The sequence below is a fragment of the Echeneis naucrates genome, chromosome 8 (assembly GCF_900963305.1).
Source record: "Echeneis naucrates chromosome 8, fEcheNa1.1, whole genome shotgun sequence".
Lineage (NCBI taxonomy): Eukaryota > Metazoa > Chordata > Actinopteri > Carangiformes > Echeneidae > Echeneis > Echeneis naucrates.
Window position 1 is genome coordinate 13,364,830 of NC_042518.1, and position 22,735 is coordinate 13,387,564.

Sequence of the window (22,735 nt, forward strand, 5' to 3'; positions counted from 1 at the left end):
TTCTTTACATTTTTAGGGACCCATCACTAATAAAAGGCCAAAGAACGGTGACCTTTAGAGTCAAACAAGCAGAGCAGCAACAACCAAATCACCCACAAGCACCATGCTCTCTTCGGTTTCATTAAAACTGCCCTCTATTTTTAGCTCTAACTGGTCAAACACTGTTCAATTTGCTTGTCCTGATGGCAAGCAACCGGTGACACGAACTTTGCACCACTACAGGAGACAGAGCCTATAGGAGGAGAAGTCAAGTCACCCCTATATGCCATGGAAGGATTTGTCACCACAGCAGGAAGCCCAACGTGAGTCACTGGGGTTTCTGACAGAGTTACTGCCATGCCAACAACTTTGGCCCACTCTGACAGTAACCTTGACGTTGGAGAGAAGGGGAACGTTTGTCAGATGTCACGCGAGGACTCATAGTTGTGCAACTCACTGAGCTGAATCAGCTGTCCGACCGCGGAGAGCAAGGACAGGGTAGGACTGTGTGCATTTATTATCCACTCTCTCACAAGAAGGGGGGCTGATCTAGGAGCCATGGACCAAGTTTGCTTCACATCTGTTTGCACAACAGTTTTGTTCCACAGACAGATATTCACCATCTGGAACAGCGTTAACTTATTTGACATCATGATTGATACACACAGAAGTTAGCTGACAAAACGATAGCGCAGACAAGACCAGCTCTATTTCCTTCATCAAAGTCAAATGATTAAATGAACTGAAATAAAAAAAAAGGCCAGCTTTAATCACTATTATGAACTCATGCCATATGTGAAATCTATTAATCCATATTAGAAGTTGATTTTAAATTGTGCCAAAGGGGGGAAATAAGATTTATAGCCAAAGAACATCGCCAGCATAAAATTTTTCCATTCTCATTCACCCTCAGCACTAATCAAAGTGGTTGTTTGTCAGGATCAAAGCAGCTTGTTTGATTTTCAATGCTTTTTTCTGTTCAAACGTGTATTTACTTTCTCCAAAAAAAACACACATTAGAGGACCAATGCAATGTCACTTCTTGCTTATTAGTGTCCTACATATTTTCTTGATGGAAATTAACGATTACAGGGAGAAACAGTAGCATCAAATGTTTATCTGTTAACATTTTCACTGTTCGTCCTGGTTTTGAGACAACAACCTTCTAACCAAAACACGTTAGACTGGAAGATGGATATGTAGCAAAGCATAGCGCAATGCTGCCTCTCTGTGGAAGCTTGGATAACTTCAACAAGGCTATAAGTGAACATTGGAGGATCATTACAACAGGGGACATGATTGTTTCATGTTGACCGGCCACAACATGCAAAATGGGATACCCAGTCATTTCACAAAACTGATACGTCACCTGGAGGTGGTGATGACAAAGGAAAGCACCTGCAGTGGGAATTTTTCTGGATCTTTTTCAATCATCTTTAATGTGAAGACCTTGGTACTTTGAATCTGTCCTTGTTGGTAAATCTTATAATTATGATTATAGCTTCTTTATTCAGTTTTATTTCTGACTTATGTTTTTTCAATTTTTCCTAATGCTGACATGAGTTTTTAGTAGTTAACAATATTTGACTCTTGTTGCCTACCAGTATCTTATTAACTTATGGGAGCAACCTTATTAATGAAGGGATATTTCTGTTATATCTTTTATGATAAAAAAAAAAGAAGTATGACCTTTTTAACGCTTTTTTTTTTTTTTTAATGACAATTGCTGGAAGCTTTTTAAAGTGACCAAAAATGCACCAGAAACAAAATTGCAGTGAATGGCTTTATGTATAGGTTGAATTACAAAAACAACATAAAGTTACACAAACAATATGAACAGGCATATTTGCCATAGTTAGATTACTCAAATAGCCATAAATTTATCTGTTCAATTTCACATTACAGGTAGCAGCCAGCAACAACACACATTACAGCAACCAAGGGTGACTTGTGCAGTAATACATATCAGTGGTCTGGTTACCATGTCAGTTAGTTGGTTAGCAGAAGGCAAAATAAGCAGTTAACCCACATTCACCTGAGCTTTCTAGCTTCTTAAAGGGTATTACGTTTAATGTATTAATCTCTAAAAGTTGCCAAATGCTTAGAAATGTCTGGTTACACTTTAGGTTTAAGGGACCAATTGGAAGCAAAAGTGTGTGTGAGGTTTATTTATTGCAAGAGAACATGATGAAGGGTAATGCTGGTTTAATCACTCTTTGAGACGTCTTTTCTGTGCTTCTTTCATCCTTCACTCTGTTTGGTTAAGAAGGGAAAGGCTCATGAGGTTCTGTTTGGTTCATGCGTGTAACATCATCGTAATCAGATAAACCCTGAAGCATGTGATCTGCTGTGTGTTATCTTTTGTGACGTGTGACGGCTGTGTGCGCTCCCTCTCTCTCTCTCTCTCAGATGGCAGAGTGCAGTGGATAATGTACTCAGATTATAAACCGAGAGCTACAGTACTGGATCCAGATGTTGTTCAATCTGGAATTTTTTTCGGAGACTTCTGTTTCACAGATAGAAATTGAGTTATTTGCGTTGCATGATGAATAGTGGCGACTGTTCCATTCAACTTTAACATCATTTGCTGTATTTTAGGATTTTCCAAAACCATCCTACATCCAACTAACTATCAGATGTTTAATGCAGACTGCATAGGAATATAACATCTGTGCTATACTATAACCATGCCACCTCCAACAGCGTGACTGGAATCAAGCGGAGGGAAATGAAGGCACAGAAGTGTGTATGTATCAAACACACTACGGTGGCTGTTAAAGGACTCAAGCAGGTTGTTAATGGTGCAGGGCACAGTCCTGCACATGGTCACCTCTATTGTAAAAATATCTGTCCATGTGCATTTGTTGAAAATGACACACATGACAACTTTAGCACATGGATTCTTAAATAATTATACAACGTAGAGTCTATCAGTGATGAGCGTGGAGCTGGTAACCCAAGCCAAGAGGCACGGCCTGTGGTGCAGTTCACTTTTAATTACACCAGATGGTAGAGTCAGTGTTTAAAGTCATACATTCTTTGTCATTCTTGACAAAGAAGAGTGACTTTCCAACATCTTTCTTGGATTGTCTGGACAATAATTATGTAGCACTGTTGAATTTTTCCTTGTGTTCATCTTGCCATCTTTGCCACATACCCTGCCATTAACAAATCCAGGGTGTGATTTTGTTGACATAGAAACTGATTTTACAGTGAACTGAGCCCAGTCCTACACACAAAAGTACACACTTAACTAAGTTTACGTGGTCTCTTACTTAAGCTTATAACCTCTGAGCTAGTTAGGCATCAATCATCTGCTGTACGTCACATCAAACTCTGTGACAACTGGAATGATAATGAAAGGTTAAAAAAAGTAGGCAACCACAAAAGGGCCGTTTCCAGCAGAAACTGAGATAAATATAATAGGTACGGGTAGATAGGTTGCTGATGGGAAATGAAATAAAGGCTACAAAATAAAATTAAAGTAAAAGAAAGCATAAAAAGTGCAAATAAAAATTACAATTCATTAAACGTTTCAACCAATATTTTTCTCATTCAATTAAAATGAATATATTAAACATATCTATGCAAAAGTACACACACAGATCAATTCCATTGTGGTCAGCAGCATATTATTCTCACCGCAACACCATGTGTGGAACCTGATATGTCAGGAAACAAATACTAACTGCACTGAGGAACTGAAATCTATTACATAAAAAGACATACCACAATGGAGACAAAAAATAATAAAGATCATTTCATTATAAATTACTTTTATGCAATTATGTGCTAAGAGGTATTTTTATGTTGTAGATTTAATTCCAACCATCAGGTATGCAATATTTTCATATTTTACCAATATAGTCCTGCAAAATGTAAAATACTAAATAAAGTTGGAATGGGTGGAATCTGTTTAGTAAAATACTTAGTGAAGTATACATTAGAATTTATTACTAAAGAACTCTCCACAGATGTAGTTCTAAGGAGGCAACATTCATTAAACTCAACTTTCAATGTTGGAAAATAAAAGGTCACATATCGGACTGCGCTGGTAGAATGCAAAACTCAGTTTTTTGTTACCACTTATAAAGTAATTTGAATATGATGTTGACTGTCCAGTTTTCCATCAACCAACTAGATTTTAAGGAGGAAACTATGCTGAAAAAATGAATTAAATAAGGATTAACTGGTATGAGTCACAGCAACTTCATTTCTATTGTATTTACAAGGAGAGAAGCGAGGAGAGAAAGAAGAAGAGAGAGAAGGAAAGTCTGTTTTCTTCGTGAGTGATTACAATGGAAATGACCTGGAGAACACTGCAACTGCTTCTTTTTCAGTTTAGATGTTTCTGCCCCCGTTGATGACATTGCCTCCTGGAGGGGCGATGTGGATAGAGTCCAGGATGGGCCGCAGGATCTGGCCGAACGGTCTGGAGATGGAAGGAAGAGATCTTATTGATAATACAAACTCAATGTTGATGTAACTGGCACAGCTGTGAGCTGGATTTTAAATCAGCTTTTATAGGCTAGAACATTTTTAAGAGACGAACAGACAAAATGCAAAAATAATGATAATAAATTCAGAAGATTTTTTGCATTTTACAATTTATATATTTCATTGATCTAATGCCTGCAAAATTAAATACTTGAGTTCAAATATCATAATGCTACATTTAGGTAAATCTACCTAGGTACTTTTCAACATACCCTTGTCTTAAGATGATTAAAGGATGTTACTGTTCCAATATCAAGGCTATTGCAGGTGTAGCTCAAGTACTTTTTACTCTTTAACCAACAGCTGCATTTTATACTTTTGCTGATAAAACTAGTGCTGCCTGTTCCCTTTTAAATGTGGCAGTCACACTGAGTTTGAAGAGAAACTTGTGTCTCCCATATGACTGGCCGCGTGACGGCTAAAAAGAGATCAAAGTGAGCCCGGAAAATTAGCCCAAATAAAACTCCTTGAGGGCCACATCATATTAACTTCTTGGCTCACTTGGAGTGTTTGAAATGCTCTGTATCACAAAAGAGTAACTTTAGTCAAGATGACATGATAGCATTTTTGAAACCGCCATGTTTTATAATTCATCCACTTTACATGATTTAGTTAGTTAGACATTTTAAGTGCATTGCTGCCTCCACAGGGCCACTTCCTCACTTAGAATTTATTGGGGCACAGATATGATCATATGGCTGAAAGGCTGAAGTCATGGGCAACCGACGAACTGAGGTTTATACTCACGTGGAGAGGACTTCAGATGGAAGGTCAGTGATGTAGGAGGGGATGGTACTGCCCGTCAGAAATTGGGCCACCTCATTAGTGAAGGTGTTGCAGTTGTGTTCAAACAAACGATACCTGTCACCTCTAAACCAAGAGGTGATGGTAAAGGATTAATTAATCACAAAACAACTTTCTTAAAAGCAAAGTGTAAAATCCAAATGATTAGACCTATTCTAGAAACAACTAGTGGCTGCTCTATATGACAGAAAGAGAAAAAATTGCTGTGATGACAACTCGAAGCTCAGCAACTCAACCTGTATGTGCTTTCTCCAAGGGAAGAGAGGTAATCCATGAAGATTTCCTCTGACACTTCTGTTTCACCCAGTTCCACTACTGTGTCTGGAGGTCCCAGCATCGTACCACCCTGACAAAGAGAATTGCAGAAGGAAAGAGTTTTAAAAAACTTTAACATATTCTGTGAAAGCTGTACAAAAAAGTAACCATGAATCATGAAATGATCTGATCAAATCACCAAAGCATCAGTCTATACACTGTTTAAGTACATCATGTCATTAATTTAAAGTCACTATCACTACTGTCTACTGAAACAATGACATAAGCATCTGCAGCTGAAAGTAGTCCCTAACCAAACACTTCTTCTCACGAGTGTCGTAATTTTGGTTCAGTGGTATAATGTGACAGTTTCATTTTCATGTGGAGTGTAAGGTGGTTCAACCCTAAAAATACTTTCTGTTTTCCACTGTGTGCTCGCAGCAGTCTGAGAGAGCCTACATCTCCTTCACGAGTTTGTTTGGTGAGTAGCAGGAGTCAGTCCCCTTACCGGTGAACAGCTGGAGATCCCCTCCCCACCAAAGAAGAACTCATCACCGTATGCCACTATAGCTGTATGCCTGGAAGGAAAGCTCTGAGTTACCATGTATATCCGTGTCACATCAACTTGGTATTACTCAACATTCACAGCAACAGGTACAACTTACAACAACCCTAACCTTTCTAAACTAAGAAACAAAGCGCAGGAATTCTTCAAATTAGATTTTTTTTACATTTTTTTTTTTTACAATACTGACAGGTTTGGCATTTATTATTTGCATAAAATGTCCATCTCTGCTTCATTATGGGATTTCAACACCGTCATGCAATAGTGAGGACAGAAAGATACACACCTCCAGTAGCTGTTTTGAAACTGTGCTCTATTTTAGCCCCGATTTCATAATATTAAAGGGCATCCATCTGGCTAAGCTACACATTACACAACAAACAATGTCCTCGTTATCAAAACAACAGAAAAGAGAGACGTACCATATACCGTCCAGTTGTTTTCCTGTAAGAGAAAGGCGGAAAGCAGTAAGAGGAAGCAGGTAGCAGGTGATCCTTTATGCGAGCATCTAATGTGAAAACTAACAAGCGGGAGCAGTTGGATGTCAACAATCACTGTGAACATAAATCAGTCACGTTTTAACATTTATTAGCAGAAAATTCATTTCAATAATACCTAGCTGTTGAAATCTTTAGGATGCAAGTAACGACAGAGAGGGCATCTCCGCTTGCTGTTTGTTGCTGTCATCACTTATTTGTCGCCAAGGCCAAGATGCATCGGATTTTTTTTATCTTTACTTACCTAACATGATGGGGCTGAGGCTGCGAGCCATCCCCCTCGATAAATCATAAATGTACAGCTGTACATTGTATCGCGTAGTATTTTTATCCATGTTGTTCACCTCGGAAATATCTTATTTTTGTGTGTTATTTTTTCGCTGGCTGGCTCCGCTCGGCTAAGGTCCAGACAGCACAGCTGACTGACGGCGGGGTCATCACGTCAAAAGCTCACTTCCGTCTTTACGGCCTTCAAAGTAAAAACGTTTACAGGAGATTTAGACATAACCAGGAAAGCTTTCGCGATAGCTCGGTTTTATTTTGAAGGACGCGTTATTCATTCCGGTTTTGCCCCTTGTTATCGCTGAATGACTTGACATAATTGAAGTATTAAATTGTCAGCGGTGTCTTGTTGCATGTTTACCGATCAAAGACACTTTCACAAAGACAGAAGGCGGCCCAGTTATTTTGTCCCGAACGAAAGGAATATGTGTTTTGTATCAAAATAAGACTAAACTTTCTATGATACTGTGTGATTACACTGAGTACACTCCGAAGCAGAAGGGTGCGGTAAAGCGCACAAACCCGCTAAAACACACGAAAAGAAGAGCGGTCGCTCCTTCCAGCCAAACCCTCCCTGTCTTTTGACCAAAATAGACAGTTGAGGGCTGAGCAGCTGATATCAACCAGAAATGGCTGCCACCGGAGTCCTTCCCTTCATAAGGGGGGTAGACCTCAGTGGAAACGACTTTAAGGTAAGAACTTCCAACAGTTACCTTTAGCTGTGTAGCCAAAGCTGTTCAGCTTAGCTGGGAAGCTAAAGCTAAGGTTAGAGACTCGGCGACAGATGGCCAAGGGCTGAGCTCGCTGAAACATTAGCCTAGCTCATTGGGCGTTAGCCAGTTGTCAGATGTTTGACATGAACGAAGTAAAGTCCGACCTGCTTCAGCCACATACTGTCCTGTCTGGTGGCTAAAGCTTTTTGCTTGCTGTAGCTGACCCAATTTGATTTACTTTGTTAGCTCTTAGTTATTTTTTTCTTTATAGTTTGGGATAATGTAGCTCCTTCCAACGTCACGTTAGCTAGCAGAATTAGCTCCAGTGTTGGCTAACTGTGTGTGTCTGACTCGGGGGAACAAGCTCCGCGTCAGTGTCAGTTTTTAATCTACGTTTCATTTAGATTGTGTTGACGGCAGAAACTACGCTGGCTGAAGGTTTGAATGTCTGCAGCCGTACAACGTGGTTCCTCCGGTGAATTTTGACCCACTTTGCCAGCTTAGTGTTGTTGAAGCAGTGACAGCTGAGATAATCTGTTCATAAAAACGACAGCTAACGGTGTCTTTAACGCGAGCTGCCATGCAGGATTAATCCAGAAGTATTAAAGTGACCGAATAACTGCGTTGGTGTGTTGGTTATTGAATGGCTGACGGTTAAGATCTATTTTCAGCCAGTCTGGGATGACATCATTTCCTCTGCCAAAATGAGTCCGAGATCAAAACGACTGGAAAAGGCATTCCGGATACACACATGCCCCTTAAAAAGGGGCATGTGGGGCATGTGTGTATCCGGATTTGTGCCATCCTATTCACCAATGAAACTCTTACATTTTTATTTTTTTTTAGTGTTTTGTTTATTGTGTTGGCTGTGTGCTTCAGGATATCAGCAAGTTGCAGTATAGAAGATCTTCTATATTGTGATAAAACCATATTCAGGTGTAAATGGCTCTGGTAAATAAATGTCACTAGTATGTTTTATTTCAGAAGAAAAAAAATCTAGCATTGTTAACTGTGGTTAGTAACTGTTAGTGCTTCCAAAAGTCATTTATGTTTATTTCATGTGTGTGTCCTTACAGGGTGGATATTTCCCAGAACATGTCAAGTGTATGAGCAGTCTGCGATGGCTGAAACTAAACAGGACAGGACTGTGTTATCTCCCAGAGGAGCTGGCCTCTCTGCAGAAGCTGGTGAGACATGCAGATGTATTTACTAATTGTAAGCTTTGCCACAAATTATTAAATGGATAGAGAGGGTTATTTGATAAGGTTGTGTGAGGTACAAATCAATACTGTGAGTGCATGAACACAAATGCACAACAGGTATTACGCTGTCGATGAGTACCCAACGCAACGTCATGTCAAATGGCCCGACGTATTACTTGAAGTCAAAACATTGTTGACATGTGAGCAACAGATGATTCCTTTGAATACTTTGAAAGTAGTCAAAGGGAATGTGTTGGTCTTCATTTAATTATCAGTACATTTAGTTTAGCAAGCATATTAGGAGTCTTTGGAAGATATTAAAATTTTCCTTTTATTTATATCCACCTTTTCTTATATGAAACCAGATAACCTGATAAAATTTTCTTTCTGTCACTGCTTTGTTGACGAAAGGATTTTTAGTGTTCTAGTCAAAATATGTCAGTGCTGTGTTTGAGTAACAGATTAAGTCATCAGCATATTGATTGATCACCTGACTAAGAACAAACACAGCTATACATTTACCCTCAGTATCTCTGATAGGATTATCTTATCTGTAAGGCAGTGCTCAGCAGGCCATGGTAAAAAGATGATCTGTCGGGTGTGGCTTAAAAAGATTAGTCCATTATCCTGGCTCACAGATGCTGTGTCTTATTTAAGCAGTCCTTTGACTTTTTTTTTCCAGTTTGTAATAAAATAAACAAGCTTTTTTTCTGACTAGCAAATAAGTAAGTCAGTAATAAATTGCACAGCAGTGTACTACTTGGGCAACTTGGACACTAAACATATAATTTGTAGATTACGTTGTGTTTGTGAGGTATGTTGAATAAACGTTGACAAATCTGTTTTTCCTTCTTCAGGAGCATCTTTCAGTGAGTCACAACAGCTTGACCACTTTACATGGAGAACTGTCCAGCTTACCAAACCTACGGGTAACTGATACACTTGCAATAAAGTATTAATAAAGCACATGTAAAATGACTTTATTGAATGTCTTGTAACCTTGAGTACATCAACTGTCAGTTGTTAGTCGTATTCATGCTACTATACTGCACTTATCATGTTTTAATTGTGTGCGCAGGCTGTGGTAGCCAGAGCAAACAACTTGAAAAACTCTGGAGTCCCAGATGACATCTTTCAACTAGATGATCTCTCTGTGCTGGTACAATCTCACACCATGACAACTCCTTTTCTTTTTTCTATAAGAGTTCATAAGACATTTTTACAGTCTCCCTACACTTCACACCATTAACACAATTCCTTTCTTTTTTTCTGGTAAACTGCCTGAACATGTTACCAGTTATCTTCCCCATTTTCATTCCTGTCCCAGATTAAATCTGCAGTCTATAACAAAAACACCTTTATCATATTTTTCTACACTTTCTTGCCCTGTAGGACCTGAGCTACAATCAGCTGACAGAGATCCCCAGAGATCTGGAGAACAGCAGGAACATGCTAGTGCTAAATCTGAGCCACAACAGTATTGAATTAATCCCCAACCAGCTGTTCATCAACCTGACAGACCTGCTGTACCTGGACCTGAGTGACAACAAGCTTGACAGTTTGCCACCCCAGATGAGACGTCTGGTGCACCTGCAGACTCTCATACTGAACAACAACCCGCTGATGCACGCCCAGTTGCGGTAAAGGAACTTTTAATGCAGTCGTTATCCTTTGCCATCTTTCACTCACTTTTCACTTTTATTCAAAGATCCTAAAAATTCTAGGGCCAATTTTCATTATAAAAGTGAAAAATGCGATACACCATCGAGTGCTAACTGGCTGTGTGTGTATGTTTTTGCATCTGAGCAGCCAGTTGCCAGCCATGGTGGCATTACAAACTCTGCACCTGAGGAACACCCAGAGGACCCAGAGCAACATGCCCACCAGCCTAGAGGGACTGACACAATTAGCAGGTAATACACACAGACACACACAAAATGCACCAATTTCTCACATTTGTTCTGTCTTCTTGATGATGCAGTGCTCTGTTTATGTCCTCAAACTCTCTGTCTTGACTTTGCAAACACTCCCATCTCTCACAGATGTTGACCTATCATGTAATGACCTGACTCGAGTGCCAGAGTGTCTCTATTCATTGGGTAACCTGAAAAGGCTCAATCTGAGCAGTAATCAGATCTCAGAGCTCTCCCTGTGCATTGACCAGTGGACTCAGCTGGAGACGCTGAACCTGAGTCGTAACCAGCTCACCTCACTTCCCGTAAGGACCATAATCATTACAGAGCTGTTTTTAACATACCACCAGTTCATACTTGCAGTTTCTAACACTAAAGTGATTCAAATTGTGGAAATAGTAAAACTACAAGATTTCATTTGTTACTTATTCTAACAGATGAAAGTATCAAAACCTGGAAAAGTAAATACAGCACAGGCCAAAAGTTTGGACACACTTTCCTATTCATTTGAATGAGAAGGTGTGTCCAAATTTTTTGGCATATACTGTACATGAATATATTTTAACTAAGGAATTGCAGAGATATCTGTTAATCTAAAAGACTGCGGTGCTGGATTATTAGTGTATTGTCCAAGAAGTTATTCTGAGGCCCTGTACTGTATTATTTCTGTCTAATTAATAAACTTTTCTTGTGTTTCTCCATCCAGTCTGCCATCTGTAAGTTGTCTAAACTGAAGAAGCTCTACATAAATTCCAACAAACTGGACTTTGATGGCGTTCCTCCAGGTGTTGGCAAACTGTCCAGCCTTACTGAGTTCATGGCTGCCAACAACAACCTTGAACTCATCCCAGAGGGACTCTGCAGGTAGGATTTGGCTAAGTTGATTGAACAGTATGTTATAAATTGGCTGAAGATGTTAGACAAAAAAATGCAGAAAATGCGATTCTTTCATATTTCCATTAGGAAGTAAGGCTCAATCACTGTATAGAAATGTCCTTGACATGGCAGAATAACTTGTTTAGGTACCAAACGTTGAATAATTGTGGTTTTGTGTCATCCTCTAGGTGTGGCAAGTTGAAGAAGCTGGTGTTGAACAAAAACCGCCTGGTGACACTGCCTGAGGCCATCCACTTCTTGACTGATTTAGAGGTACACTGCTCTACTTGTCAAGTACATTATAAGAGCTTACTTGGTGCTAACCTTGTTCATGACTGGAGAAAAACCCAAAGTACTTTTTCATCATTTATAAAGAGTGACTTTTTAAAGGGAAAATGCTTTTTATAGTTTTGTGATATATTTGGAAAAAAGGTAGATTCATCAATAATTTATACATTTTTTGTAGTTTTTTGTAGGAATGGTGTACTTGATGATTGATTAAGTAATAGAAGGCAGTGCATTATGAAAATGTTTTTTATCTTTGATTTGTGGTAGTGGTTACATCATCGTATCGGCTGTCATAAATGTATCATTCTGTAGGTTCTGGATGTACGTGAGAACCCCAACCTGGTGATGCCTCCCAAGCCTGTTGACAGAGCGGCAGAGTGGTACAACATTGATTTCTCACTACAGAACCAGCTCCGGCTGGCCGGGGCCTCGCCTGCCACTGTGGCTGCTGCTGGAGGAGGTATGTGTCACTCTGTGTGTAGAGCTAGTGTGTTGTTAGTTATTTTAGAGAATCTTAAATTGGAATCTGTTTCTACATATGTCCAGGAACCAGTCCCAGAGATCACCTGGCGAGGAAGATGAGGCTAAGGAGAAGAAAGGACTGTTCTCAGGATGATCAGGCAAAGCAGGTGTTGAAGGGCATGAGTGATGTCGCACAGGAGAAGAAGAACTTGGAGGTGAAAAATTCAAAGAGATAAGAATATTTGTGTATGGGAGGCGGGTAGTTTAATTGGTTTAGAAATCTCTCCACTAATAATGAGAGGAATCGGGAAATACGTGGAGAGAGAATGAGAAACCCAAGAGGATTTATTTCATTTACCTGTTGATTTAGCAGGAGAATGGGGACTTGAAGTATGGTGATTTAAAGATCCGACGCTGGGACAAGAGTCTCGAAAAACCTCAACTGGATTATTCAGAGTTCTTTTTGGAGGACGTGGGACAGGTAAAGTCTGTGTGTGTGTATGTGTGTGTGAGAGACCTTTTCAGCATTTTTTTTGTGGAGAACCTGTCAGGTTGTGAAGGTGGAGGATCACTTTTAAAGGTCGATTGTATACCTGTCTGCATCTCCCTACAGATTCCAGGTGTAGCCGTGTGGCAGATTGAGAACTTTGTTCCCATCCAAGTGGATGAAGCTTTCCACGGCAAATTCTATGAGGCAGACTGCTACATTGTACTCAAGGTAACATGTCCAATCTGCTAACATTTTCAGGCATTGGTTAATGTCATTACTTAGACTTGCATCCAAACTAATCAGACAAACACAAAAACTTAGTGGAACACCTGTGAGTTTTCATTATATTTATGTGTTAAGACAAATTCACTCCTTATATTTCGATTCTTTTTAGACCTTCCTGGATGATAACGGAGCACTGACCTGGCAGATCTACTACTGGATTGGCCAGGAAGCCACACTGGACAAGAAGGCCGGCTCTGCTATCCATGCTGTGAACCTCCGAAATTTCCTTGGAGCAGAGTGCAGAACAATAAGGGAAGAGATGGGAGACGAGAGCGAGGAATTCAGCGCCGTATGTATAAACATGATAAATTAGGGTGGCCACCAATAACTGCAGTATTTAAGAAACACCTTGTATTTTGCATTCTCAGCGTTTCAGCTTTGTAAAACCTCAGCTTCTACATGCTGTTGTAAATGAGGTTTGTCTTGTATGCAGGTATTTAACAATGAGATCTCCTACATTGAAGGAGGAACAGCCAGTGGATTCTACACTGTAGAGGACACACACTATGCTGTCAGGTAAGCTGTAAGAAGTATTCCTTGCACGGATTTTGTTTGTTGTCTTTCAATGGATTTCTTTTGTTTTCTTATCCTAATATAATCAGAGATGTGTTTTCTGACATTTTTTGAAAAAGCTTTACACACTTCGGTTTATTAACTAATTATTCTAATGTGAATTTCAGTGACTGTTTACCCCAAAAACATTTAGACCACTTTTGAACTTTTTTGTGTTTTTGTCAGGTTGTACAGAGTCTACGGCAAGAAAAACATTAGACTGGAGTCTGTCCCTGTGAAGGCTTCATCCCTTGACCCACGGTGACTTTTTTTTCACACAACATGTGATACATGCAAGAACTATTTTGCTTCACCCCTCATTACACTTGTACATATCTCACAAAAACCCACACAGTCCTAATTTTCTGTGTAATCAGTGTATGTTGAACGGCAATAGATTTGTTTCTCATTTTATTCCAGTTCTGTTTGATACCATTTGTACACTGTCTGATTTAGACCTTAGCGCTTTGCCCATAACATTCTGTCACTCACTTTTTCCTTTTTGGCAGTTTTGTCTTCCTGTTGGACACAGGGCTGGAAATCTTTATCTGGAGAGGAGCCAATGCTACACTAAGTGGCACCACAAAGGCGAGGTCAGACACCAATCTAACAGTATATTTCAGCCACATTCAAATCATTCAGTGGCTTTAGTCCAAATTTGAGAAGTGATCCAAAACAGGGGTTTTCGTCATCCTTCAGGTTGTTTGCAGAAAAAATAAATAAGAACGAGCGCAAGGGGAAAGCGGAGATCACAACCCTCATGCAGAACCAGGAGCCTCCAGGCTTCTGGGAGGTGCTGGGAGGACAACCAGAGGAGATCAAGAAACATGTACCAGATGACTTTTCTCCCATAAGACCCAAACTGTACAAGGTAAATCCTTTTAACTACCTCTTTGCAGTTGTTTGGAGTGTTAGTGGAATGCTAACATGAAGGCATGAAGTCATATAACCATATTTTTGAGATAAAGGTTTACAGAATGCTGTCATTAAAGTGTGGATGCTAACAGTACATTTACATGGGGATCTCCAGGCAATATGACTGCTTTTAAATGAAAACTATCAAGTATGTGCATAAACTGATAAGTCGGTAAAGTTGTAAATCAGTTTACTGATGTTTTGTGTGCCACTGTACTGTAGGTGGGCCTGGGTCTAGGCTATCTGGAGCTGCCTCAGATTAACTACAAGCTGTCAGTGGAGCACAAAGACCACAAGATTAAACTGGATACCCTGCCAGAGCTGAGACTGGTATGTTTATCTGCTGCAAAAACAGACAAGCCATCGTCCCTCCTCCCTGCCTTGTTTTTTCCTGATTTCTACTTCACTTCTTACCTCTCCTTCAGGTGCAATCTCTCCTGGATACAAAGTGCGTGTACATCCTAGACTGCTGGTCCGATGTATTCATTTGGATCGGGAGGAAGTCTCCTCGTCTGGTCCGAGCAGCTGCATTAAAACTGGGTCAGGAGATCTGCTCCATGCTGCACCGGCCCAAACACGCCTGTGTCACCCGCAATCTGGAGGGTACCGAGTGTCAGGTAATAAAAAATTGACCTGCCTTCGTGGTGTTGGGCTTTTATGTAGAGATATGTCAGTATGTGTCACTGACTGCTCACAATCCAATATTTTCAATTACATTTTTCTTCAGAATTTCACCAGTGCCCATATTCATCCTCTTCTCTTCTCCTAGGTGTTTAAATCCAAGTTTAAGAACTGGGATGACGTGTTGAAGGTGGACTACACTAGAGCAGCTGAGACCATACAACAGACTGGCAACCTGCAGGGCAAGGTAGGCAACACGTGTGTTTGTGCAACAATTATATGTATTGCTTGGCGAGCAAGCCATTGAATGGCACTGATGAATTGAGTGGCTCAAAGAACAGTAATCCCCTCAAAATATGAATCTGCTTAAAGGCCACCTGTACTTAATTATCAGATATTGGCATCTGATCTCTTGGTTTTGTGCTTCCTCTCTCAGGTGAAGAAGGATGCAGAGCAGAAAGACCAAATGAAAGCTGACCTCACAGCTCTCTTCCTTCCCAGACAGCCAGCTATGCCCCTCACTGAGGTAACAACACAAACACGCACAGTTAATCTCCTTCATACTCCCTATTTTAAGCCGACAAAAACAACTCTTCTGTGTGTGTTTTCTCTCTAGGCTGAGCAGTTAATGGAGGAGTGGAATGAGGACCTGGATGGCATGGAAGGATTTGTATTGGAGGGAAAGAAGTTTGCTCGCTTGCCAGAGGAAGAGTTTGGTCACTTCTTCACACAGGACTGTTACGTCTTCCTTTGCAGGTAGGATGTGTGATGTTGTTTTTGGGGCAGGGGTTCAGTTGTTATAATGCAGAAATGGCAAACCAATGCGTGCTAGGGTTAAGTGTTAACCGTGCGTTCACAGATACTGGGTGCCTGTGGAATATGAAGATGAGGAGAAAGAAAAGAAAGAGGGTGAAGAAGGTGGAGAAGGAAGAGGTGGTGGAGGAAAAGAGGAGGAGGAGGAAGACAAACAGCCAGAGGAAGACTTCCAGTGTGTGGTTTACTTCTGGCAGGGCAGGCAGGCTTCCAACATGGGCTGGCTTACCTTCACCTTCTCTCTGCAGAAGAAGTTTGAGAGTCTTTTCCCTGGAAAACTGAAGGTTTGTGCAGGCTGTTTGACCATGTCGTACCACTTAAAAATATATTTTTTTTCATTATATGTACTCGTGCTCACAATTTTTCAACAGTTTCATGTTTAATGTTTTTCTTTTTCAGGTGGTGCGTATGACCCAGCAACAGGAGAACCTGAAGTTCCTGTCTCATTTCAAGAGGAAATTCATCATCCACAAAGGAAAGAGGAAACAGAACACCGACTCTGCCCAGCCGTCCCTTTACCATATACGCACAAATGGCAGCGCACTTTGCACCAGGTTAATATGTTGCCTGTTATCAGATTCATACACAGCAGCAACATTGCATGCATTGATGCAGTTCATAGACTCTTTCAAGTCTTCTTCTCTAAAGACATTCTCAAGATTTAACCCTACATTTCTCTCATTTAGAACTATCCAGATTGGGACAGATTCAAGCAATCTCAACTCAGAGTTCTGCTTCATACTCAAGGTTAGATTTTCTTGTATAGTTTTTTTTTTTTTTAAAGGCCATTGTGTCCCACTTGATTTTTTTTTTCTTTTTTTTTTTTTTTTCTTTTTCTGTTTGAAGACAGTCCTCTGCTTCTTCTCTTGATTCTCTGTAACATGACGTTTTCGGCAGGTACCATTTGAGAGCACAGACAATCAGGGCATAGTTTACACCTGGGTGGGCAGAGCTGCTGACCCTGACGAAGCCAAACTGGCCGAAGACATCATGAACAGCATGTTCGATGACACATACAGCAAACAGGTATGTTTACTGTTGGTATGCAACGTCACCGCTTCAGTTTTCTCTCTCTTGATTTGAACTTAAACAATAAAGCAACCTGAGTTTCAGCATATTTTCTATGTACCACACTGTATATTTTCAACCTCCAAACTCCCCACTGCAGTTTCTTCCATTGACACTGGCAGTTGTCAACGACCTGAAGTTAACACATCCATCAAGCTAAAATAATAAAAATAAAAATTTTCTCATCTCACATGTATTTAAGCTTTCATTAGTTGAACAATTTTAACTGTAATGATACATTTTCAACTGTGACCAGTCCAAAACTTACTTAAAAGCTTCTGAAAGGCATTTAAACCATCTCCTCTTTAATGCTGGTAGTTTCCGCCTTAATAAAATATTTAGTCAGATACTTCAGCTTGTGTGTAATGTAATGAATGGATATTCCATTACACCCAAAAGAGTGTATGTGTGAGCTTGAAACTTCATATTGTGTCTCAACTGATGAGCCTACCTGTCTCCCAGGTAATAAATGAGGGGGAGGAGCCAGAGAACTTCTTCTGGGTGGGGATTGGTTCTCAGAAGGCGTACGATGAAGATGCAGATTATATGAAACATGCCCGGCTCTTCAGGTGAGGGGCCATCTCCTTTACTTTTTCCTCTCACGCTCTCATCTATCTGCTCTCCTTCATTTAACACTTTTCTTTCTTTTCATCTTATTTCTCCCCCTCTCACTGCCTCAGGTGTTCCAACGAAAAGGGTTATTTCTCTGTGTCAGAGAAATGCTCAGACTTCTGTCAGGACGACTTGGCCGATGATGACATCATGTTGCTTGACAATGGCAAAGAGGTAACGATGATTGACCCAATAACAGATTTGGATTAGTTTGACCCTCTACTGTTAGATTTCTTTTTATTATGCAGCAGGGTTGACTTTGAGACCTTGTTTTCTGTCAGGTGTACATGTGGGTCGGCACTCAGACCAGCCAGGTGGAGATCAAACTTAGTCTCAAAGCCTGCCAGGTGAGCGAGATCTTCCAGTTTGTGTGGATGCATTTTGGGTTTTATTCCATGTCTTTCTAATCCCTTTCCCCCCTCCTCACCAGGTTTACATCCAGCACATGCGCTCTAAAGAGGCTGAACATCAGAGGAAGCTCCGACTGGTACGGAAGGGGAATGAGCCTCACTGCTTCACACGCTGCTTCCACGCCTGGGGAGCTTTCAAAACTCCCCCAGCATAGTCATAACACTCTCTCAACTGCACATGTGCTCAGAAATGCTACCATACCTATAAACAGATCAGTTTGCTGCCATATCATTTTAGTTTTCACCAGTTTGATGATGATGATGATGTCTATGACTATAACCAGGCTTTAGCTGAGATCTGATTCCCACCCCTCTACCTGCTAGTTGCTGCTGTTCAACGGGTCATTAGCTGCATACAAGAAGAAATTTAAGTGTTCCACAATGACAGTTTGTCTGGTATAAGTCTCCAATTCTGTCTTTGAGGTGAATTTAAGGTTTTTCTACAGGTGTTTTTTTTTTTTTGTTTGTTTGTTTGTTTTTTCAAAGCTGAATAATGATGTTGAATGGGGGAAAAAAGTGAACTACGTTTTCAGAAAAAGTAGATCTTAGGTGTTCCGAGGCTTTATAGAAACCCAAAGGGATGTCAAACCCCAAACATATCAACTTGTTTTGCTGCTCTCAAGTCGCCCCTGCTGCATGGTCAGTAGTTCAGTGAAGAGTTAAGAGCTTATTACGTCAAGAGTCACTTCTCTGTCCTTTCGTGCCATTTTGTGCAGCTAATTTGAAGCAGTTCAGGCCAGATAAGTTGATTTTTACGGTTCTTGTTTTGTTTTTGTTTTTTTCTTTCCTCTGCCATCATTGAGGAACTGAACAGAAAACAGCACTATAATTGTTTTTCTGAGGAATGTTGGTTTATATAAATATATATATTTTTCTGTTGTTTGGACTATACATTGGAATGTGTGTGTTTACCCCATGCGCCTTTACTGAAATCAGCCTTTTTTTGGATCTCTAGTCTCACTTTCTCTAACTTGACCACTGATCTGAAACTTTGTTTTACCTGTTCCAGTTCAAGTCCTTAGCAGGGTAGAAGTTAAGTTACATTTATTTGGCCAAAGAAATGTTGAGGTCAGCATATAAGTACTAGATTGTGAGACAGCCTTGTTTTATTTTTAAATGTGCAATGAGTAGAGCTCGGGAGATCCATAAAACTAAATCACAGTACTGTGTTCTCCCAGTTTGTGTATAGGCTAAATTTTACTTGGATGTTTATTTTATTATGTTTCTGGGGATAAGAGGAGATTGTTTTGTTTCGATTTTCCCCCCAAAACTAATCCAAATCATTTTTGAAAAAGGTAACACATGATGACAGGGCGTTCATTTTCAAACTTGTCGTTTTGGAACAAAACTTGACTTTTAATAATTTACAGATTTTAATGGGAGATCTCTTGCGCCATATCAGAGACATATTTTAATAAACGTAGTGTAAATCAGCCACCGATCTGAGATCGTTGGTTAATAATTTGCAGTTCACTGCTGATCCTCGGTGCCAGCATCAACTTTGGAGAACTCAACTGCTGCAGTGTGTTTAGTGATCATGTGACCTGTATGGTGTGCAGGCACTGATCCAGCAACATATGCATTTCCCAAATGGCTGCAACTTTCATTGACTTTCTTTGTACTTTTATTTTGTGGGGTGAACTGTATGCCTGTTAGTGTTGAGTCATACACACGTATGTGTGTGTATGAATATGTGCACATGCTCCTGAAGCCACCTGCAGATGCTTTATTTATGTATTTTATATAAAAATAAAATCTCACGTTGCATATTTAGTTGCATGGTTTTCTTCATTGGCGGTTGAGATGTTAGATTGGACATTATGCTCAGTATTTGGAGATTTGCACTTGCCAGTATGCATTTCGGTGTGCGAGTTTGATGGCTCACATTTATCTATTAAATGAGTATCTAAAGCCAGCAGTGATTCAGCTTAGAATGAAAAATGGGAGAATCTTTTCAATGGTGGGAAAAAGTGAAGTATCTTTATGTGGTAAAACTGATCTGCAGAGGTAAAGGTATCAGGGTCTTGTTACTTTAAGTCATGAGATCCTAATTTAGAGGACAAGCATTTCTTTTACTGAAATTTCAAAATGATTAATTTAAAAACCTAATTCATAAGCTAAATAGACACAAAGTCAAAGACAATCATAATCCCACTTTCCCAGTTTCATGACAATGCTAAAAGTCTTCGTTGGTCAGGCACAATAACTCATTTGAATCAGAAAATTCAGATGAGAAAAGTTATTAAAAGCCACATCAGAAAAAGTTACAGGTGATCTAAAGTGAAGGTCAGTTTGCCCCAATAACCATCAAAAATGCTCCTAATTATGAAAAAAACATTGAATAAGATGAAAACACTTGTCTGATATCCATCATAGCTTTGATGAATAGATTACTGATCATTCTCAGTTTTTTTTAGCATGGTGGCATGATGTATTGTAAAAATATCTTGCCCTTTTAAATAAAATCCAAATCCAAGCCATTACTACTCCTGCCAGCCCCACACATGCGGCAGGGTGTAAAACACAACCTATAACTGAAGCCGCTGTTAGCACTAAAAGCAGCCATATGCTCTGCGTGTCGGTCTCACTCTCTGCAGCCAGCCTTGCTTTTTGCTCCTCTCTTCTCCACAGTTCCTTCTTCTTCTTCTCCAGCTCATTCTCCTTGAAACGCTCCTTCAGCTGCATCTCCTTGCGGCTGATCTCTTCTTCCGTCTCCTTCAGGATGAGCTCCTGCCTCTGCCAAACCTTCTTCACCCCGGCAGGATACAGGTCTCTCTTGTAATCTTTCCTTCCGTTCAGGGTCACCAGAGTCTGGATCTTTTCCAAGAATATTGTCACCTGGTCCATGTCGTCTTGGTTTTTGTTGTTGAAAACATGGAAGCCGCCGCTGCACTTGCGTATGAAGTTGCGGAGGTTGTCGTCGCTGTCAGTGATGATATCGTTGATTGTTTTTTCTCCAAGGCGATCTCCATGGGTGAACAACACGATGGTGAAGTCCCACACTTTCGGGCCAAACATCTTCTCAATCATATAATGGGTACTCTGATCTTCCTGAGTCATCCTTCCTACTGGGACAACATACACAAAGGCATGAGGTCCCGGTTCAAGCAGTTTGATAGACTGCAGAATCTCTCGAGCTACACTCCTCTGGTCTGTATCTTTCTCAAAAAGGCCCGGTGTGTCGATCACAGAAAGCTGCATATTCCCAACTGTTCCGGTTTCTTTTTCACAGTGCAATGTGACTCTGGTCAGTCTCATGTCTGATTCAAACACATGTTTTCCCAGGATTGTGTTCCCACTCGAGCTCTTGCCTGCCCCACTCTTCCCAAGGAGCATGATCCTCAGGGGTTCTTCTTTGTCTGTCAGTGCAGGAATGAAAAACAAGTTATGTGGAAATACAAAAAAAGCCCCACTGCTTCTGACACGCCTGCAGCTGCTCAGCACAAATGATTTGGATTCTTGGGTTGCTGCCATGAACTTTCTCACTGACTCAAAAAAAGACTTGACAGAGAGGTCGTGGCTACACTGAACACTGAATAGGTTTTTGTTTGCAGTATTTCCAGAGGGAATTTCTCTTTCTGAGCTGCTTGTACCCGAAATAACTTTAGAAAACAGTCGATAGAGAGATCTCATATCAATATTAGAGGATTTAAGGGTTCATTTTTACACTTACCTTCTGCCATATACATTTGGTCTGGATCAATTATGCTGTCAAGGTTCATGTCAGAAGGCGATCGGGCTTCTTTTCAGCTGTATACAGTCAGTGTCAGGAGTTGCTTGCTAACAGCTAAGTTATCCTAAATGTAAGTCTTACTAGCCTTTGTGAAGTTCCTTTGCTCAGATTAATTCTATCCCCAGCTCCCTTCCTCTTACTGCGTGTTGGAAAACATGATTTTTATGGAGCAAACATGAAACTGAAAGTATGAGTCACAGACCTCATGATAGCAGGACATTCACCCGCTGGTCAAGTTTCACAGGCTTACCTGCTTAAGATGATGAGTGGTCTGAGCATTTCATACTATCTCTGCGATCCTTGAAATGAATTACCTTTGACGTGGGTGTTAGCGATGTTTTAAAGTAGAACCAAGCATGAATCCAATCTCTTGATTTGGCTGTTTACTGATTAACCTGCCCAAACAGGATTCACAAAGCCTGGCAGCATGCTCACAACCAAAAGGGGGCAGCAGATGCTGGCAGAGCTCGGGAAGCAGCTTGTCTTCCCCTGAGTGGACAGAGACAACATCAAATTTCTGCTTCAAAGCAAACATGTCCACGGAAAACTGGCAGAGCAGCATTTGTTTCTTTGTCCCTCCCTCCCCCATAGTTGTACAGACAACTACCCCCCCAACTAGGCAATGCCATGTGGTCTGTGGTTAATGAAAGGGCCCTCCTCATCCAGCTCACCACTCCCTGGGAGGAAGGCATGACAGCAGCCACGAAAGGAAGCACCTCAAGTACTCTGAGCTGGAGAGTGCCAAGAGGCTTGCTGGAAGGCCAAAGTTTACTCCTCCTTGTGGAGGTTGGGGGCAAAACAGCCATCTAACTACTCCACAGTGCAGGAATGGTGGGGTGAAACCTGCGACAGGCGGTGAAGGTGAAGGAGATGGGAAGTAAACTAAAGGCTGTAGCTCCAGAG

General features: G+C 40.6%; 3 protein-coding genes across 6 annotated transcripts; 1 reads left to right on the forward strand and 2 right to left on the reverse strand.

Annotated features, from left to right (window-relative positions):
• Positions 1-1,727: 1,727 nt before the first annotated feature.
• Positions 1,728-7,012, reverse strand: desi1a (desumoylating isopeptidase 1a). The gene is made up of 6 exons (XM_029508462.1): positions 6,842-7,012; positions 6,523-6,544; positions 6,044-6,113; positions 5,517-5,626; positions 5,224-5,346; positions 1,728-4,411 (listed from the first exon to the last, which is right to left on the reverse strand). The coding sequence occupies exons 1-6, from the start codon at positions 6,930-6,932 to the stop codon at positions 4,321-4,323; spliced, it is 507 nt and encodes a 168-aa protein (XP_029364322.1). The 5' UTR covers positions 6,933-7,012; the 3' UTR covers positions 1,728-4,320.
• Positions 7,013-7,430: 418 nt separating this feature from the next.
• Positions 7,431-19,868, forward strand: flii (FLII actin remodeling protein). 3 transcript variants are annotated; one of them, XM_029508309.1, is made up of 31 exons: positions 7,431-7,571; positions 8,669-8,779; positions 9,652-9,723; positions 9,873-9,953; positions 10,187-10,434; positions 10,604-10,707; positions 10,837-11,012; positions 11,414-11,571; positions 11,772-11,856; positions 12,184-12,331; positions 12,418-12,548; positions 12,704-12,814; positions 12,947-13,051; positions 13,218-13,397; positions 13,542-13,624; positions 13,847-13,921; positions 14,170-14,253; positions 14,360-14,531; positions 14,798-14,905; positions 15,001-15,192; positions 15,345-15,443; positions 15,633-15,722; positions 15,813-15,952; positions 16,056-16,293; positions 16,409-16,563; positions 16,696-16,756; positions 16,907-17,035; positions 17,540-17,646; positions 17,758-17,863; positions 17,971-18,036; positions 18,120-19,868. In XM_029508309.1, exons 1-31 carry the CDS (start codon positions 7,509-7,511, stop codon positions 18,252-18,254), a joined length of 3,813 nt encoding a protein of 1,270 aa, XP_029364169.1. In that variant the 5' UTR covers positions 7,431-7,508; the 3' UTR covers positions 18,255-19,868. The 3 variants fall into 3 exon arrangements, with proteins under 3 accessions (XP_029364169.1, XP_029364171.1, XP_029364172.1); XM_029508311.1 differs by having other exon boundaries at positions 12,707-12,814; XM_029508312.1 differs by having other exon boundaries at positions 10,187-10,296.
• On the reverse strand, positions 18,709-22,240 carry LOC115047401 (GTPase IMAP family member 7-like). 2 transcript variants are annotated; one of them, XM_029508314.1, is made up of 4 exons: positions 22,083-22,240; positions 21,918-21,971; positions 21,773-21,852; positions 18,709-21,458 (listed from the first exon to the last, which is right to left on the reverse strand). In XM_029508314.1, the coding sequence occupies exons 3-4, from the start codon at positions 21,819-21,821 to the stop codon at positions 20,503-20,505; spliced, it is 1,005 nt and encodes a 334-aa protein (XP_029364174.1). In that variant the 5' UTR covers positions 21,822-21,852; positions 21,918-21,971; positions 22,083-22,240; the 3' UTR covers positions 18,709-20,502. The 2 variants fall into 2 exon arrangements, with proteins under 2 accessions (XP_029364174.1, XP_029364173.1); XM_029508313.1 differs by having other exon boundaries at positions 21,773-22,240.
• Between the last annotated feature and the right edge of the window lie 495 nt (positions 22,241-22,735).

Bases quoted from the DNA above. Each gene is read 5' to 3' on its own strand.
- LOC115047401 (XM_029508314.1), bottom strand. From the start codon at position 21,821: ATGAACCTTGACAGCATAATTGATCCAGACCAAATGTATATGGCAGAA. The intron at 21,459-21,772 runs GTAAGTGTAAAA...CTGCACTGACAG, and splicing joins CCAAATGTATATGGCAGAAG to ACAAAGAAGAACCCCTGAGG.
- desi1a (XM_029508462.1), bottom strand. From the start codon at position 6,932: ATGGATAAAAATACTACGCGATACAATGTACAGCTGTACATTTATGAT. The intron at 5,627-6,043 runs GTAAGGGGACTG...TCTCTTTGTCAG, and splicing joins GGATCTCCAGCTGTTCACCG to GGTGGTACGATGCTGGGACC. The intron at 5,347-5,516 runs GTTGAGTTGCTG...CTCTTGGTTTAG, and splicing joins CTTGGAGAAAGCACATACAG to AGGTGACAGGTATCGTTTGT.
- flii (XM_029508309.1), top strand. From the start codon at position 7,509: ATGGCTGCCACCGGAGTCCTTCCCTTCATAAGGGGGGTAGACCTCAGT. The intron at 13,625-13,846 runs GTAAGCTGTAAG...TGTTTTTGTCAG, and splicing joins GACACACACTATGCTGTCAG to GTTGTACAGAGTCTACGGCA. The intron at 18,037-18,119 runs GTGAGCGAGATC...CCTCCTCACCAG, and splicing joins TTAGTCTCAAAGCCTGCCAG to GTTTACATCCAGCACATGCG.